General features: G+C 41.7%; 1 protein-coding gene across 50 annotated transcripts in view; it reads left to right on the forward strand.

The window, feature by feature from the left end:
- LOC115079149 (GATA zinc finger domain-containing protein 14-like) overlaps positions 1–19,349 on the forward strand; it is a 437,489-nt gene that overhangs the window by 278,514 nt on the left and 139,626 nt on the right. For 41 of the 50 annotated variants that reach the window (XM_029582299.1, XM_029582459.1, XM_029582308.1 and 38 more), the window contains 7 exons: positions 817–843; positions 3,403–3,429; positions 5,753–5,779; positions 7,860–7,886; positions 13,023–13,049; positions 15,923–15,949; positions 17,909–17,938. In XM_029582299.1, the coding sequence (XP_029438159.1) occupies positions 817–843; positions 3,403–3,429; positions 5,753–5,779; positions 7,860–7,886; positions 13,023–13,049; positions 15,923–15,949; positions 17,909–17,938 (192 nt within the window). The remainder of the gene's footprint in view (positions 1–816; positions 844–3,402; positions 3,430–5,752; positions 5,780–7,859; positions 7,887–13,022; positions 13,050–15,922; positions 15,950–17,908; positions 17,939–19,349) is intronic. The other 9 variants (XM_029582467.1, XM_029582591.1, XM_029582583.1 and 6 more) reach the window with 6 other exon arrangements.

The following is a 19,349-nucleotide window of genomic DNA, read 5'->3' on the forward strand; positions in this document are numbered from 1 at the left end:
GCATTAGTTACTACCTTTAACAGAAAAATGTGGGTAATCTGCACAGGGCATTAGTTACTACCTTTAACAGAAACATGTGGGCAATCTGCACAGAGCATTATTTACTACCTTTAACAGAAACATATGGGCAATCTGCGAAGAGCATTAGTTACTACCTTTAACAGAAACATGTGGGCAATCTGCACAGAGCATTAGTTACTACCTTTAACAGAAAGATGTGGGTAATCTGCACAGGGCATTAGTTACTACCTTTAACAGAAACATGTGGGCAATCTGCACAGAGCATTATTTACTACTTTTAACAGAAACATGTGGGCAATCTGCACAGAGAATTAGTTACTACCTTTAATAGAAAGATCGGGTAACATGCTGGGACTGTGTCTACCCTGAAAGAAACATGTGATTAATATGCACAGAGTAGCAGTTAATGCCCTTAACTGAAATATGGGACCCAGGATACCAAGGATGATGATAGGAAAACCAGGAGAGTGTGAGAGCATCTGCTGCGGATCTTGGGGGTGGTTACTTCTGTTCCTCAGATCTGGGTCTATATCTCCTGATGTGGGACGTTACTTTTACATGAAGATCACATTATGTCATACAATGTAACACAGATCCCACTGTGACTCTCTCACCCGGAGGCTCTAAATGGGAAGGTTTTTAATGGAAAAGGAAATCCTCAGACTGGACAAAAATCTCATGATGATCTGGAGTGTGATTCTCATCCTAGTGTCTCACTATAAAGTGATTTTCCCATCCTGTGACCTTCCCGGGAGAATGTATTCCTAATCTCAATGCTCTCTTTCTTTTATTTAGAACAATCCCAACAATAATACTACTGAGGTAAGCCTAAGCTTTAGATACAGATAATTATTCACATCAATTGTTCTGAGGTTTACATTTCTGTTTCTGTCTCAGAAAATTACTTTTTCTAAACTCTTTTTCTATTGACACTTGTCTGTGGGCAATCTGATTGAAAAATGGCCAGAGCAGCAGTTACTTCCCTTCACATTAACATGGGGGAAACACGCACAGAGCAGCAGTTACTTCCCTTCACATTAACATGGGGGAAACACGCACAGAGAAGCAATTACTTCCCTTCACATTAACATGGGGGAAACACGCACAGAGTAGCAGTTACGTCCCTTCACATTAACATTGGGGAAAACTGCACAGAGCAGTAGTTACTTTCCCTTCACATTAACATGGGGGAAACCCGCACAGAGCAGCAGTTACTTCCCTTCACATTAACATGGGGGAAACCTGCACAGAGAAGCAATTACTTCCCTTCACATTATCATGGGGGAAACCTGCACAGAGCAGCAGTTACTTCTCTTCTCATTAACATGGGGGAATCCCACAGAGAGCAGCAGTTACTTCTCTTCACATTAACATGGGGGAAATCCTGCACAGAGCAGCAGTTACTTCCCTTCAGATTAACATGGGGGAATCCCACACAGAGCAGCAGTTACTTCCCTTCTCATTAATATGGGGGAAACCCGTATAGAGCAGCAGTTATTTCCTTCATATTAACTTGGGGGAAACGTGCGCAGAGCAGCAGTTACTTCCCTTCACATTAACATGGGAGAAACCAGCACAGAGCAGCATTTACTTCCCTTCAGATTAACATGGGGGAATCCCACACAGAGCAGCAGTTACTTCCCATCACATTAACATGGGAGAGACGAGCACAGAGCAGCAGTTACTTCCCTTCAGATTAACATGGGGGAAACCCACACAGGGCATTACTTACTACCTTTAACAGAAACATGTGGGCAATCTGCACAGAGCATTAGTTACTACCTTTAACAGAAACCTGTGGGAACCTGCACAGAGCATTAGTTACTACCTTTAACAGAAACCTGTGGGCAATCTGCACAGAAAATTAGTTACTACCTTTAACAGAAACATGTGGGCAATCTGCACAGAGCATTAGTTTACTACCTTTAACAGAAACATGTGGGCAATCTGCGAAGAGCATTAGTTACTACCTTTAACAGAAACATGTGGGCAATCTGCACAGAGCATTAGTTACTACCTTTAACAGAAAGATGTGGGTAATCTGCACAGGGCATTAGTTACTACCTTTAACAGAAACCTGTGGGCAATCTGCACAGAAAATTAGTTACTACCTTTAACAGAAACATGTGGGCAATCTGCACAGAGCATTAGTTACTACCTTTAACAGAAAAATGTGGGTAATCTGCACAGGGCATTAGTTACTACCTTTAACAGAAACATGTGGGCAATCTGCGAAGAGCATTAGTTACTACCTTTAACAGAAACATGTGGGCAATCTGCACAGAGCATTAGTTACTACCTTTAACAGAAAGATGTGGGTAATCTGCACAGGGCATTAGTTACTACCTTTAACAGAAACATGTGGGCAATCTGCACAGAGCATTAGTTACTACCTTTAACAGAAAAATGTGGGTAATCTGCACAGGGCATTAGTTACTACCTTTAACAGAAACATGTGGCCAATCTGCGAAGAGCATTAGTTACTACCTTTAACAGAAACATGTGGGCAATCTGCACAGAGCATTAGTTACTACCTTTAACAGAAAGATGTGGGTAATCTGCACAGGGCATTAGTTACTACCTTTAACAGAAACATGTGGGCAATCTGCACAGAGCATTAGTTACTACCTTTAACAGAAAAATGTGGGTAATCTGCACAGGGCATTAGTTACTACCTTTAACAGAAACATATGGGCAATCTGCGAAGAGCATTAGTTACTACCTTTAACAGAAACATGTGGGCAATCTGCACAGAGCATTAGTTACTACCTTTAACAGAAAGATGTGGGTAATCTGCACAGGGCATTAGTTACTACCTTTAACAGAAACATGTGGGCAATCTGCACAGAGCATTATTTACTACCTTTAACAGAAACATGTGGGCAATCTGCACAGAGAATTAGTTACTACTTTTAATAGAAAGATCGGGTAACATGCTGGGACTGTGTCTACCCTGAAAGAAACATGTGATTAATATGCACAGAGTAGCAGTTAATGCCCTTAGCAGAAATATGGGACCCAGGATACCAAGGATGATGATAGGAAAACCAGGAGAGGGTGAGAGCATTTGCTCCGGATCTTGGGGGTGGTTACTTCTGATCCTCAGATCTGGGTCTATATCTCCTGATGTGGGACGTTACTTTTACATGAAGATCACATTATGTCATACAATGTAACACAGATCCCACTGTGACTCTCTCACCCGGAGGCTCTAAATGGGAAGGTTTTAATGGAAAAGGAAATCCTCAGACTGGAAAAAATCTCATGATGATCTGGAGTGTGATTCTCATCCTAGTGTCTCACTATAAAGTGATTTTCCCATCCTGTGACCTTCCCGGGAGAATGTATTCCTAATCTCACTGCTCTCTTTCTTTCATTTAGAACAATCCCAACAATAATACTACTGAGGTAAGCCTAAGCTTTAGATCCAGATAATTATTCACATCAATTGTTCTGAGGTTTACATTTCTGTTTCTGTCTCAGAAAATTACTTTTTCTAAACTCTTTTTCTATTGACACTTGTCTGTGGGCAATCTGATTGAAAAATGGCCAGAGCAGCAGTTACTTCCCTTCACATTAACATGGGGGAAACACGCACAGAGCAGCAGTTACTTCCCTTCACATTAACATGGGGGAAACACGCACAGAGTAGCAGTTACGTCCCTTCACATTAACATTGGGGAAAACTGCACAGAGCAGTAGTTACTTCCCTTCACATTAACATGGGGGAAACCCGCACAGAGCAGCAGTTACTTCCCTTCACATTAACATGGGGGAAACCTGCACAGAGAAGCAATTACTTCCCTTCACATTATCATGGGGGAAACCTGCACAGAGCAGCAGTTACTTCTCTTCTCATTAACATGGGGGAATCTCACAGAGAGCAGCAGTTACTTCTCTTCACATTAACATGGGGGAAATCCTGCACAGAGCAGCAGTTACTTCCCTTCAGATTAACATGGGGGAATCCCACACAGAGCAGCAGTTACTTCCCTTCTCATTAATATGGGGGAAACCCGTATAGAGCAGCAGTTATTTCCTTCATATTAACTTGGGGGAAACGTGCGCAGAGCAGCAGTTACTTCCCTTCACATTAACATGGGAGAAACCAGCACAGAGCAGCATTTACTTCCCTTCAGATTAACATGGGGGAATCCCACACAGAGCAGCAGTTACTTCCCATCACATTAACATGGGAGAGACGAGCACAGAGCAGCAGTTACTGCCCTTCACATTAACATGGGAGAAACCTGCACAGAGGAGCAGTAACTTCCCTTTACATGAACATGGGGGAAACGTGCACAGAGCAGCAGTTACTTCCCTTCACATTAACATGGGGGAAACCAGCACAGAGAAGCAGTTACTTCCATTCACATTAACATGGGTGAAACACGCACAGAGCAGCAGTTACTTCCCTTCACATTAACATGGGGGAAATCTGCACAGAGAAGCAGTTACTTTTCTTCTCATTAACATGGGGAAATCCTGCACAAAGCAGCAGTTACTTCCCTTCTCATGAATATGGGGGAAACCCGCACAGAGCAGCAGTTATTTCCTTCATATTAACTTGGGGGAAATGTGCACAGAGCAGCAGTTACTTCCCTTCACATTAACATTGGAGAAACCAGCACAGAGCAGCATTTACTTCCCTTCAGATTAACATGGGGGAATCCTGCACAGAGCAGCAGTTACTTCCCTTCACATTAACATGGGGGAAACGAGCACAGAGCAGCAGTTACTTCCCTTCAGATTAACATGGGGGAAACCCGCACAGGGCATTATTTACTACCTTTAACAGAAACCTGTGGACAATCTGCTCAGAGCATTAGTTACTACCTTTAACAGAAACCTGTGGGCAATCTTCACAGATCATTAGTTACTACCTTTAACAGAAACATATGGGCAATCTGTACAGAGCATTAGTTACTACCTTTAACAGAAAAATGTGGGTAATCTGCACAGGGCATTAGTTACTACCTTGAACAGAAACATGTGGGCAATCTGCGAAGAGCATTAGTTACTACCTTTAACAGAAAAATGTGGGTAATCTGCACAGGGCATTAGTTACTACCTTTAACAGAAACATGTGGGCAATCTGCACAGAGCATTAGTTACTACCTTTAACAGAAAGATGTGGGTAATCTGCACAGGGCATTAGTTACTACCTTTAACAGAAAGATGTGGGCAATCTGCACAGAGCAATATTTACTACCTTTAACAGAAACATGTGGGCAATCTGCACAGAGAATTAGTTACTACTTTTAATAGAAAGATCGGGTAACATGCTGGGACTGTGTCTACCCTGAAAGAAACATGTGATTAACATGCACAGAGTAGCAGTTAATGCCCTTAACTGAAATATGGGACCCAGGATACCAAGGATGATGATAGGAAAACCAGGAGAGTGTGAGAGCATCTGCTGCGGATCTTGGGGGTGGTTACTTCTGTTCCTCAGATCTGGGTCTATATCTCCTGATGTGGGACGTTACTTTTACATGAAGGTCACATTATGTCATGCAATGTAACACAGATCCCACTGTGACTCTCTCACCCGGAGGCTCTAAATGGGAAGGTTTTAATGCAAAAGGAAATCCTCAGACTGGACAGAAATCTCATGATGATCTGGAGTGTGATTCTCATCCTAGTGTCTCACTATAAAGTGACTTTCCCATCCTGTGACCTTCCCGGGAGAATTTATTCCTAATCTCACTGCTCTCTTTCTTTCATTTAGAACAATCCGAACAATAATACTACTGTGGTAAGCCTAAGCTTTAGATACTGATAATTATTCACATCAATTGTTTTATAGGTTTAAATTTCTGTTACTGTCTCAGAAAATTACTTTTTCTAAACTCTTTTTCTATTGACACTTGTCTGTGGGCAATCTGATTGAAAAATGGCCAGTTACTTCCCTTCACATTAACATGGGGGAAACCCGCACAGAGCAGCAGTTACTGCCCTTCACATTAACATGGGAGAAACCTGCACAGAGGAGCAGTAACTTCCCTTTACATGAACATGGGGGAAACGTGCACAGAGCAGCAGTTACTTCCCTTCACATTAACATGGGGGAAACCAGCACAGAGAAGCAGTTACTTCCATTCACATTAACATGGGTGAAACACGCACAGAGCAGCAGTTACTTCCCTTCACATTAACATGGGGGAAATCTGCACAGAGGAGCAGTAACTTCCCTTTACATGAACATGGGGGAAACGTGCACAGAGCAGCAGTTACTTCCCTTCACATTAACATGGGGGAAACCAGCACAGAGAAGCAGTTACTTCCATTCACATTAACATGGGTGAAACACGCACAGAGCAGCAGTTACTTCCCTTCACATTAACATGGGGGAAATCTGCACAGAGAAGCAGTTACTTTTCTTCTCATTAACATGGGGAAATCCTGCACAAAGCAGCAGTTACTTCCCTTCTCATTAATATGGGGGAAACCCGCACAGAGCAGCAGTTATTTCCTTCATATTAACATGGGGGAAATGTGCACAGAGCAGCAGTTACTTCCCTTCACATTAACATTGGAGAAACCAGCACAGAGCAGCATTTACTTCCCTTCAGATTAACATGGGGGAATCCTGCACAGAGCAGCAGTTACTTCCCTTCACATTAACATGGGGGAAACGAGCACAGAGCAGCAGTTACTTCCCTTCAGATTAACATGGGGGAAACCCGCACATGGCACTACTTACTACCTTTAACAGAAACCTGTGGACAATCTGCTCAGAGCATTAGTTACTACCTTTAACAGAAACCTGTGGGCAATCTTCACAGAACATTAGTTACTACCTTTAACAGAAACATATGGGCAATCTGCACAGAGCATTAGTTACTACCTTTAACAGAAAAATGTGGGTAATCTGCACAGGGCATTAGTTACTACCTTTAACAGAAACATGTGGCCAATCTGCGAAGAGCATTAGTTACTACCTTTAACAGAAACATGTGGGCAATCTGCACAGAGCATTAGTTACTACCTTTAACAGAAAGATGTGGGTGATCTGCACAGGGCATTAGTTACTACCTTTAACAGAAACATGTGGGCAATCTGCACAGAGCATTAGTTACTACCTTTAACAGAAAAATGTGGGTAATCTGCACAGGGCATTAGTTACTACCTTTAACAGAAACATATGGGCAATCTGCGAAGAGCATTAGTTACTACCTTTAACAGAAACATGTGGGCAATCTGCACAGAGCATTAGTTACTACCTTTAACAGAAAGATGTGGGTAATCTGCACAGGGCATTAGTTACTACCTTTAACAGAAACATGTGGGCAATCTGCACAGAGCATTATTTACTACCTTTAACAGAAACATGTGGGCAATCTGCACAGAGAATTAGTTACTACCTTTAATAGAAAGATCGGGTAACATGCTGGGACTGTGTCTACCCTGAAAGAAACATGTGATTAATATGCACAGAGTAGCAGTTAATGCCCTTAGCAGAAATATGGGTCCCAGGATACCAAGGATGATGATAGGAAAACCAGGAGAGGGTGAGAGCATCTGCTGCGGATCTTGGGGGTGGTTACTTCTGTTCCTCAGATCTGGGTCTATATCTCCTGATGTGGGACGTTACTTTTACATGAAGATCACATTATGTCATACAATGTAACACAGATCCCACTGTGACTCTCTCACCCGGAGGCTCTAAATGGGAAGGTTTTAATGGAAAAGGAAATCCTCAGACTGGACAAAATCTCATGATGATCTGGAGTGTGATTCTCATCCTAGTGTCTCACTATAAAGTGACTTTCCCATCCTGTGACCTTCCCGGGAGAATGTATTCCTAATCTCACTGCTCTCTTTCTTTCATTTAGAACAATCCCAACAATAATACTACTGAGGTAAGCCTAAGCTTTAGATCCAGATAATTATTCACATCAATTGTTCTGAGGTTTACATTTCTGTTTCTGTCTCAGAAAATTACTTTTTCTAAACTCTTTTTCTATTGACACTTGTCTGTGGGCAATCTGATTGAAAAATGGCCAGAGCAGCAGTTACTTCCCTTCACATTAACATGGGGGGAAACCTGCACAGAGCAGCAGTTACTTCCCTTCAAATTAAAATGGGGGAAAACTGCACAGAGCAGCGGTTACTTCCCTTCACATTAACATGGGGGAAACCTGTACAAAGCAGCAGTTACTTTCCTTCACATTAAAATGGGGGAAAACTGCACAGAGCAGCGGTTACTTCCCTTCACATTAACATGGGAGAATCCCGCACAGGGCAGTGGTTACTTCCCTTCACATTAAAATGGGGGACACCCGCACAGAGCATTAGTTACTACCTTTAACAGAAACCTGAGCGCAATCTGCACAGATCATTAGTTACTACCTTTAACAGAAACATGTGGGCAATCTGCACAGAGCATTAGTTACTACCTTTAACAGAAACATGTGAGCAATCTGCACAGAGCATTAGTTACTACTTTTAACAGAAACATGTGAGCAATCTGCACAGAGCATTAGTTACTACCTTTAACAGAAACATGAGGGCAATCTGCACAGAGCATTAGTTACTACCTTTAACAGAAACATGTGGGCAATCTGCACAGAGCATTAGTTACTACCTTTAACAGAAACATGTAGGCAATCTGCACAGAACATTAGTTACTACCTTTAACAGAAAGATGTGGGTAATCTGCACAGGGCATTAGTTTTTACCTTTAACAGAAACATGTTGGTAATCTGCACAGAGCATTAGTTACTACCTTTAACAGAAACATGTGGACAATCTGCACAGAGCATTAATTACTACCTTTAACAGAAACATGTGGGCAATCTGCACAGAGCATTAGTTACTACCTTTAATAGAAAGATCGGGTAACATGCTAGGACTGTTAGTCTCTACCCTTGAAATAAACATGTGAGTAATATACACAGAGTAGCAGTTAATGCCCTAAACTGAAATATGGGACCCAGAATACCGAGGATGAAGATAGGAAAACCAGGAGAGGGTGAGAGCATTTGCTGCGGATCTTGGGGGGTTTTACTTCTGATCCTCAGATCTGGGTCTATATCTCCTGATGTGGGACGTTACATTTATCCACTAATATGACCTCATATAGGCATTTTTTGGAGCCAATTTGAATGAGTGTGCTGCATAGCAAGTAGTATATTTCGCACTACCACTCAATATATAATCATAGGTCATCTAACGTCAATTTTTTAATTTTTTCTGTGCTAGTTTCACCATTGTTGTGCTCATTTCATCATCATAAAACTTCTTATATTATTACTTTTCATAATAGTACTATAACTTAGCTTGTTCAAGACATCAAGATTGAAGAATCTGAGCGGCTCTGTGCCGTGAGGATGACTTGCCCAACACGGTCCGTGTTTCGGTTCTCCACCTTCTTCATGGGGCCATCTATGAAGACATCTAATGTTAGTAAATTATAACAGATTTAATAAAAGCTTTTTATACCTTATTCGCCGCGGTACTAACGATATTAGTTGCTCAGTCAATGTTCCGTCTTCTGAGAAATCCGTCTCTTCAACCGGAAGCTGAAGTAACAGGACGCCATTTTTAAAGGACAAATGATCCAATGAGAGGTTGCAACGTCCAAATTGTCTGCTACACATGTCAGCTGTGAACTTGCTACTAAATTCAAATCACAGAATACCAATCAATTTCAGCATTTAATCCCTCCGGAGCGGTACATGCCAACCTATAAATCCACCGTTGTTCCTGTAAATTCAGTAGTGTCAGTGAATCACCCCCCCCTACTAGTCATCAAAATTTTATCAATAATTCTCCACTTCAGATCCGCAAAAGTGTGATTGAATTCAACACAATGTGCCACCATAGGGGCTTGCAATTTTTGCGTGGCTACACAGCTGCGATGTTCAATCAGCCTAGTACGTATGGCTCTCTTTGTTCTGCCTACATAATATTTGTTGCAAGGACAGACAATCAAATAAACCACATGTGTTGATGCACAATTAGTATTTATTTTGGCATGGTAAAGATTGCCCTTCTTATCTGTCCATGTTGGTCCATTCATAGACTGTGCACACAGAGAGCAATTATTACACGGCATGTGTTCGCCAGAATGTGAGCCAGATTGAGCAGTGTCCAAACGTAAAAAGGAATGCGTCAGTAAATCTCTCAAATTTTTTCCCCGACTGTATGTTATCATAGGTAACTCTTTAAAAACCGAATGGAATTGTAATATATGCCAGTATTTTCGAATAATGGCCGCAATCTGAGTGGCCCTTGTTGAATATTTTAATGTACATACAAGATTTGGATCCTGATCTACATCATCTTTTTCCAAAAGTAGCCATATGCGCTGAGCATTAAATCCTCTTTTGTACGCTGCTCTAATTGTTTTAGAAGGATAACCCCTATTGAGCAATCGTGTTGCTAATGCTTGTGCCTGCACAGTATAGTCTTCTATATCATAACATATTCGTCGTATTCTCAAAAATTGACCAATTGGTAAATTATTTTTTAAATGATATGGATGAAAGCTAGAGAAATGAAGTAATACATTTTTATCCGTGGATTTTTTGAACAATGTAGTAGCAAATTGATTATCCAATTTCTGTATAGATATATCCAAAAAATTGATCTTAGATTTACTATACTGCATCGTAAAATAAAGATTTGGATCTAGAGTGTTTATCCAAGTCAAAAAATTTTTTAAGCTTAATTCATCACCATGCCACAAGAAAAATATGTCATCAATGTATCGACACCAGTTTGTGATGTTTATAAACTTAGCTGAATGATACAATAATGTCTCTTCAAAGTTTTCCATATACAAATTCGCCAAACTGGGGGCCATAGTGGCCCCCATAGCGGTACCATGAATCTGCTGGTAATAACATTCATCAAAGATGAAATAATTTTTTTGTAATGCAATAGTAGCAATACTTAACAGAAAAGATGTTGGTACACGATGTGGGCGACTTCTAGAGTTTAATGCTTGTTGTAAAATTACTAATGCCTGATCTTGTGGGATACTTGTATATAGTGCCCTGATATCTAAAGTTACCATAATGGTATCTGGAGTAGGATAGATAGACATTAATTTATTCAACATAGCCTTGGTGTCCCTGATGTATGACTTGATTTGCAAAACTTGTGGTTGTAAGAATTTATCGATAAATACAAATAATGGCTCTAATAAAGATCCTATAGTACTTACAATGGGTCTCCCCGGTGGATGGACAAGGTCTTTATGTATCTTTGGAATCATATAAATCGTCGGCGCTCGATACTTAGAATTAATCAAAAAAGTTTTTTCTTTCGATGATAAGAAAACTATAGTAAAGGCTTCTTCAACAATTTCGGTAATTTCATCTAATAAAGATGGCCCAGGGTCCTGTGGTAAAAGTCTATAATTTTCCAACGTGGAAATATGTTCCATCACGGTATTGATATAACTGTTTCTATCCTGCAAGACAATGGCGCCACCCTTATCCGCCGGTTTGATTATCACAGAGGTGTTTTCCCTCAGAGACAGTAACGCCTGATGCTGTGATTTTGTCAAATTATATCGCGGTACTTCATTTACCGATTCCAGCTGTTGTAAATCTTGTAACACCAAGTCCATATACGTTTTCACATGAGGATCGATGGGGCCTGGAGGTAACCACTTCGATTTAGGAAATACAAGTGAAGAATCCAAAGGTGGTGGAAATGTAGAAAAAAACAAAGCAATCTTTACCATGCCAAAATAAATACTAATTGTGCATCAACACATGTGGTTTATTTGATTGTCTGTCCTTGCAACAAATATTATGTAGGCAGAACAAAGAGAGCCATACGTACTAGGCTGATTGAACATCGCAGCTGTGTAGCCACGCAAAAATTGCAAGCCCCTATGGTGGCACATTGTGTTGAATTCAATCACACTTTTGCGGATCTGAAGTGGAGAATTATTGATAAAATTTTGATGACTAGTAGGGGGGGTGATTCACTGACACTACTGAATTTACAGGAACAACGGTGGATTTATAGGTTGGCATGTACCGCTCCGGAGGGATTAAATGCTGAAATTGATTGGTATTCTGTGATTTGAATTTAGTAGCAAGTTCACAGCTGACATGTGTAGCAGACAATTTGGACGTTGCAACCTCTCATTGGATCATTTGTCCTTTAAAAATGGCGTCCTGTTACTTCAGCTTCCGGTTGAAGAGACGGATTTCTCAGAAGACGGAACATTGACTGAGCAACTAATATCGTTAGTACCGCGGCGAATAAGGTATAAAAAGCTTTTATTAAATCTGTTATAATTTACTAACATTAGATGTCTTCATAGATGGCCCCATGAAGAAGGTGGAGAACCGAAACACGGACCGTGTTGGGCAAGTCATCCTCACGGCACAGAGCCGCTCAGATTCTTCAATCTTGATGTCTTGAACAAGCTAAGTTATAGTACTATTATGAAAAGTAATAATATAAGAAGTTTTATGATGATGAAATGAGCACAACAATGGTGAAACTAGCACAGAAAAAATTAAAAAATTGACGTTAGATGACCTATGATTATATATTGAGTGGTAGTGCGAAATATACTACTTGCTATGCAGCACACTCATTCAAATTGGCTCCAAAAAATGCCTATATGAGGTCATATTAGTGGATAAATCCAAAAAGAATGTTTTTTCTTACATAACCAAAAAAGAGAGGTGCTTTTGGTCTTTTTTAGTCTATAATTGTGTATTGGCTGAACCCTCCAAAGAAAAAATCAGAGAACTTTTTGTTATCTGTAAAGTGGGACGTTACATTTACATGAAGATCCCATTATGTCGTGCACTGTAACAAAGATCCCACTGTGACTCTCTCACCCGGAGGCTCTAAATGGGAAGGTTTTAATGCAAAAGCAAATCCTCAGACTGGACAGAAATCTCATGGTGATCTGGAATGTGATTCTCATCCTAGTGTCTCCCTATAAAGTGACTTTCCTATCCTGTGACCTTCCCGGGAGAATTTATTCCTAATCTCACTGCTCTCTTTCTTTCATTTAGAACAATCCCAACAATAATACTACTGAGGTAAGCCTAAACTTTAGATCCTGATAATTATTCACATCAATTGTTCTGAGCTTTAAATTGCTGTTAGACTCTCAGAAAATTACTATTTCTAAACTCTTTTTCTATTGACTCTTATCTGTGGGCAATCTGATTGAAAAACGGCCTGTGAAATAAAAATCCTGATTTTACTAATTTTAAAAGCTTACATTCATTACCAATATTTCTGAGGGGAAAGAGTAAATAAGAGAAAGTTCGAGTCACTGTTCCAGTCCCCTTCTAGTCTGCCCTTTTTAGATTTTTCAGCTCTGATTTTCTGCCATTTTGGACAGATGATCATAAAACTTCTCACTCTCAAACCTGCACCAGCTTTGTATCTCTGAATGTTACTGCAGGGAGTGGCGGTTACTGTCCTTATCATTAAAATGCAGGTAAAATGTGGGGAGTGGCAGTAACTACCCTTAACAGTAACATAGGTTAAATTGTACAGAACAGAAGGTAATAACCCTAAAATGGGGGTAATCTGCACAGAGTAGCAGTTACTTCCCTTCACATTAACATGGGGGAAACCTGCACAGAGCAGCAGTTACTTCCCTTCACATTAACATGGGGGAAATCCACACAGAGCAGCAGTTACTTCCCTTCACATTAACATGGAGGAACACTGCACAGAGCAGCAGTTACTTCCCTTCACATTAACATGGGGGAAACACGCACAGAGCAGCAGTTACTTCCCTTCACATTAACATGGGGGAAACACGAACAGAGCAGCAGTTACTTCCCTTCACATTAACATGGGGGAAACACGCACAGAGCAGCAGTTACTTCCCTTCACATTAACATGGGGGAAACACGCACAGAGCAGCAGTTACTTCCCTTCACATTAACATGGGGGAAACACGCACAGAGCAGCAGTTACTTCCCTTCACATTAACATGGGGGAAACCTGCACAGAGCAGCAGTTACTTCCCTTCACATTAACATTGGGGAAAACTGCACAGAGCAGCAGTTACTTCCCTTCACATTAACATGGGGGAAACACGCACAGAGCAGCAGTTACTTCCCTTCACATTAACATGGGGGAAACCTGCACAGAGAAGCAGATACTTCCCTTCACATTAACATGGGTGAAAACTGCACAGAGAAGCAGATACTTCCCTTCACATTAACATGGGGGAAACCTGCACAGAGCAGCAGTTACTTCTCTTCTCATTAACATGGGGGAAATCCTGCACAGAGCAGCAGTTACTTCCCTTCACATTAACATGGGGGAAATCCTGCACAGAGCAGCAGTTACTTCCCTTCACATTAACGTGGGGGAAACACGCACAGAGCAGCAGTTACTTCCGTTCACATTAACATGGGGGAAACCTGCACAGAGTAGCAGTTACTTCCCTTCACATTAACATGGGGGAAACCTGCACAGAGCAGCAGTTACTTCCCTTCACATTAACATGGGGGAAACCCACACAGAGCAGCAGTTACTTCCCTTCACATTAACATGGAGGAACACTGCACAGAGCAGCAGTTACTTCCCTTCACATTAACATGGGGGAAACACGCACAGAGCAGCAGTTACTTCCCTTCACATTAACATGGGGGAAACACGCACAGAGCAGCAGTTACTTCCCTTCACATTAACATGGGGGAAACACGTACAGAGCAGCAGTTACTTCCCTTCACATTAACATGGGGGAAACACGCACAGAGCAGCAGTTACTTCCCTTCACATTAACATGGGGGGAAACACGCACAGAGCAGCAGTTACTTCCCTTCACATTAACATGGGGGAAACACGCACAGAGCAGCAGTTACTTCCCTTCACATTAACATGGGGGAAACCTGCACAGAGCAGCAGTTACTTCCCTTCTCATTAATATGGGGGAAACCCGCATAGAGCAGCAGTTATTTCCTTCATATTAACTTGGGGGAAACGTGCGCAGAGCAGCAGTTACTTCCCTTCACATTAACATGGGAGAAACCAGCACAGAGCAGCATTTACTTCCCTTCAGATTAACATGGGGGAATCCCACACAGAGCAGCAGTTACTTCCCATCACATTAACATGGGAGAAACGAGCACAGAGCAGCAGTTACTTCCCTTCAGATTAACATGGGGGAAACCCGCACAGGGCATTACTTACTATCTTTAACAGAAACATGTGGGCAATCTGCACAGAGCATTAGTTACTACCTTTAACAGAAACCTGTGGGAACCTGCACAGAGCATTAGTTACTACCTTTAACAGAAACCTGTGGGCAATCTGCACAGAAAATTAGTTACTACCTTTAACAGAAAAATGTGGGTAATCTGCACAGGGCATTAGTTACTACCTTTAACAGAAACATGTGGGCAATCTGCACAGAGCATTAGTTACTACCTTAACAGAAACATGTGGGCAATCTGCACAGAGAATTAGTTACTACCTTTAATAGAAAGATCGGGTAACATGCTGGGACTGTGTCTACCCTGAAAGAAACATGTGATTAATATGCACAGAGTAGCAGTTAATGCCCTTAACAGAAATATGGGACCCAGGATACCAAGGATGATGATAGGAAAACCAGGAGAGGGTGAGAGCATCTGCTGCGGATCTTGGGGGTGGTTACTTCTGTTCCTCAGATCTGGGTCTATATCTCCTGATGTGGGACGTTACTTTTACATGAAGATCACATTATGTCATGCAATGTAACACAGATTCCACTGTGACTCTCTCACCCGGAGGCTCTAAATGGGAAGGTTTTAATGGAAAAGGAAATCCTCAGACTGGACAAAAATCTCATGATGATCTGGAGTGTGATTCTCATCCTAGTGTCTCACTATAAGTGACTTTCCCATCCTGTGACCTTCCCGGGAGAATTTATTCCTAATCTCACTGCTCTCTTTCTTTCATTTAGAACAATCCCAACAATAATACTACTGAGGTAAGCCTAAGCTTTAGATCCTGATAATTATTCACATCAATTGTTCTGAGGTTTACATTTCTGTTACTGTCTCAGAAAATTACTTTTTCTAAACTCTTTTTCTATTGACTCTTGTCTGTGGGCAATCTGATTGAAAAATGGCCCCTCCCCCTCCTCTTCCCCCCTTTCCCACTCCCCTCTTAAACCCACCCCCGCCCTCCCACCCCTCGGCCTCCCCCTCCTCTCCCCCTTCCTCCCCCCTTAAATCTTCTGAACCATTGGTTCCTTTGTAATGCCGTTTTACTGTTTTATTTTGTTCAGTTTTGTCTTTTATTCTTTTGATTAGTAATATTATATTACATTGTTTATAAAGTTATTTTGTTATACTGCTATATTGTTTTGCTGTATTTTGCTGTATTTTGCTATAGTGTTTTGCTGTATCTCATCTTTCTTTGTAAACCGGCATGATGTGCTTCACGAATGTCGGTAAATAAAAGTTAATAAATAAATAAATAAATAAATAAATAAATAAAAATCCTGATTTTAATAATTTTAAAAGCTTACATTCATTACCAATATTTCTGTGGGGAAAGAGTAAATAAGAGAAAGTTCGAGTCACTGTCCCAATCCCCTTCTAGTCTGCCCTTTTTAGATTTTTCAGCTCTGATTTTCTACCATTTTGGACAGATGATCATAAAACCTCTCACTCTCAAACCTGCACCAGCTTTGTATCTCTGAATGTTACTGCAAGGAGTGGCGGTTACTGTCCTTAACAGTAAAATTCAGGTAAAATGTGGGGAGTGGCAGTAACTTCCCTTAACAGTAACATAGGTTAAATTGTACAGAACAGAATGTAATAACCCTAAAATGGGGGTAATCTCCACAGAGCAGCAGTAAATACCCTTCACATTAACATGGGGGAAACCTGCACAAAGCAGCAGTTACTTCCCTTCACATTAACATGGGGGAAACCTGCACAGAGCAGCAGTTACTTCCCTTCACATTAACATGGGGGAAACTTGCACAGAGCAGCAGTTACTTCCCTTCACATTAACATGGGGGAAACCTGCACAGAGCAGCAGTTACTTCCCTTCACATTAACATGGGGGAAACCTGCACAGAGCAGCAGTTACTTCCCTTCACATTAACATGGGGGAAACCCGCACAGAGCAGCAGTTACTTCCCTTCACATTAACATGGGGGAAAACTGCAAAGAGCAGCAGTTACTTCCCTCCACATTAACATGGGGGAATCCCGCACAGTTACTTCTCTTCACATTAACATAGGAGAAACTCGCACAGAGCAGCATTTACTACCCTTCCCATTAACACGGGGGACACCCGCACAGAGCATTAGTTACTACCTTTAACAGAAACCTGAGCGCAATCTGCACAGATCATTTGTTACTACCTTTAACAGAAACATGTGGGCAATCTGCACAGAGCATTAGTTACTACCTTTAACAGAAACATGTGGGCAATCTGCACAGAACATTAGTTACTACCTTTAATAGAAAGATCGGGTAAAATGCTGGGACTGTCAGTCTCTACCCTTGAAATAAACATGTGAGTAATATACCCCGAGTAGCAGTTAATGCCCTTAACTGAAATATGGGACCCAGAATACCAAGGATGATGATAGGAAAACCAGGACAGGGTGAGAGCGTCTGCTGCCGATCTTGGGGAGTTTTACTTCTGATCCTCAGATCTGGGTCTATATCTCCTGATGTGGGACGTTACTTTACATGAAGATCACATTATGTCATGCACTGTAACACAGATCCCACTGTGACTCTCTCACCCGGAGGCTCTAAATGGGAAGGTTTTAATGCAAAAGCAAATCCTCAGACTGGACAGAAATCTCATGGTGATCTGGAGTGTGATTCTCATCCTAGTGTCTCCCTATAAAGTGACTTTCCCATCCTGTGACCTTCCCGGGAGAATATAATCCTAATCTCACTGCTCTCTTTCTTTCATTTAGAACAATCCCAACAACAATAATACTACTCTGGTAAGCCTAAGCTTTAGATCCTGATAATTATTCACATCAATTGTTCTGAGGTTTAATTTCTGTTACGGTCTCAGAAAATTACTTTTTCTAAACAATTTTTCTATTGACACTTGTCTGTGGGCAATCTGATTGAAAAATGGCCAGAGCAGCAGTTACTTCTCTTCACATTAACTTGGGGGAAACCTGTACAGAGCAGCAGTTACTTTCCTTCACTTTAAAATGGGGCAAAACTGCACAGAGCAGCGGTTACTTCCCTTTACATTAACATGGGAGCAACCTGCACAGAGCAGGTTACTTCCCTTCACATTAACATGGGGGAAACCCGCACAGAGCAGTAGTTACTTCCCTTCACATTAACATTGGGGGAAACCTGCACAGAGCAGCGGTTACTTCCCTTCACATTAACATGGGAGAAACCTGCACAGAGCAGCGGTTACTTCCCTTCACATTAACATTGGGGGAAACCTGCACAGAGCAGCGGTTTACTTCCCTTCACATTAACATTGGGGGAAACCTGCACAGAGCAGCAGTTACTTCCCTTCACAATAACATTGGGGGAAACCTGCACAGAGCAGCGGTTACTTCCCTTCACATTAACATTGGGGGAAACCTGCACAGAGCAGCGGTTACTTCCCTTCACATTAACATGGGAGAAACCCGCACAAGGCAGTACTTACTTCCCTTCACATTAACATGGGGGAAACCCGCACAGAGCAGCAGTTACTTCCCTTCACATTAAAATGGGGGAAACCCGCACAGAGCAGCAGTTACTTCCCTTCACATTAACATTGGGGGAAACCTGCACAGAGCAGCGGTTACTTCCCTTCACATTAACATGGGGGAAACCCGCACAAGGCAGTACTTACTTCCCTTCACATTAACATGGGGGGAACCTGCACAGAGCAGCAGTTACTTCCCTTCACATTAAAATGGGGGAAACCCGCACAGAGCAGCAGTTACTTCCCTTCACATTAACATGGGGGAAACCCGCACAGAGCAGTAGTTACTTCCCTTCACATTAACATTGGGGGTAACCTGCACAGAGCAGCGGTTACTTCCCTTCACATTAACATGGGAGAAACCCGCACAAGGCAGTGGTTACTTCCCTTCACATTAAAATGGGGGAAACCCGCACAGAGCAGCAGTTACTGCCCTTCAGATTAACATGGGGGAATCCTGCACAGAGCAGCAGTTACTTCCCTTCTCATTAATATGGGTGAAATCCTGCACAGAGCAGCTGTTACTTCCCTTCTCATTAACATGGGGGAAACCCGCACAGAGCAGCAGTTATTTCCCTTCATATTAACATGGGAGAAACGAGCACAGAGCAGCAGTTACTTCCCTTCACATTAACATGGGGGAAACCCGCACAGGGCATTACTTACTACCTTTAACAGAAACCTGTGGACAA

This window comes from Rhinatrema bivittatum, chromosome 1 (genome assembly GCF_901001135.1).
Source record: "Rhinatrema bivittatum chromosome 1, aRhiBiv1.1, whole genome shotgun sequence".
Taxonomy (NCBI): Eukaryota; Metazoa; Chordata; class Amphibia; order Gymnophiona; family Rhinatrematidae; genus Rhinatrema; species Rhinatrema bivittatum.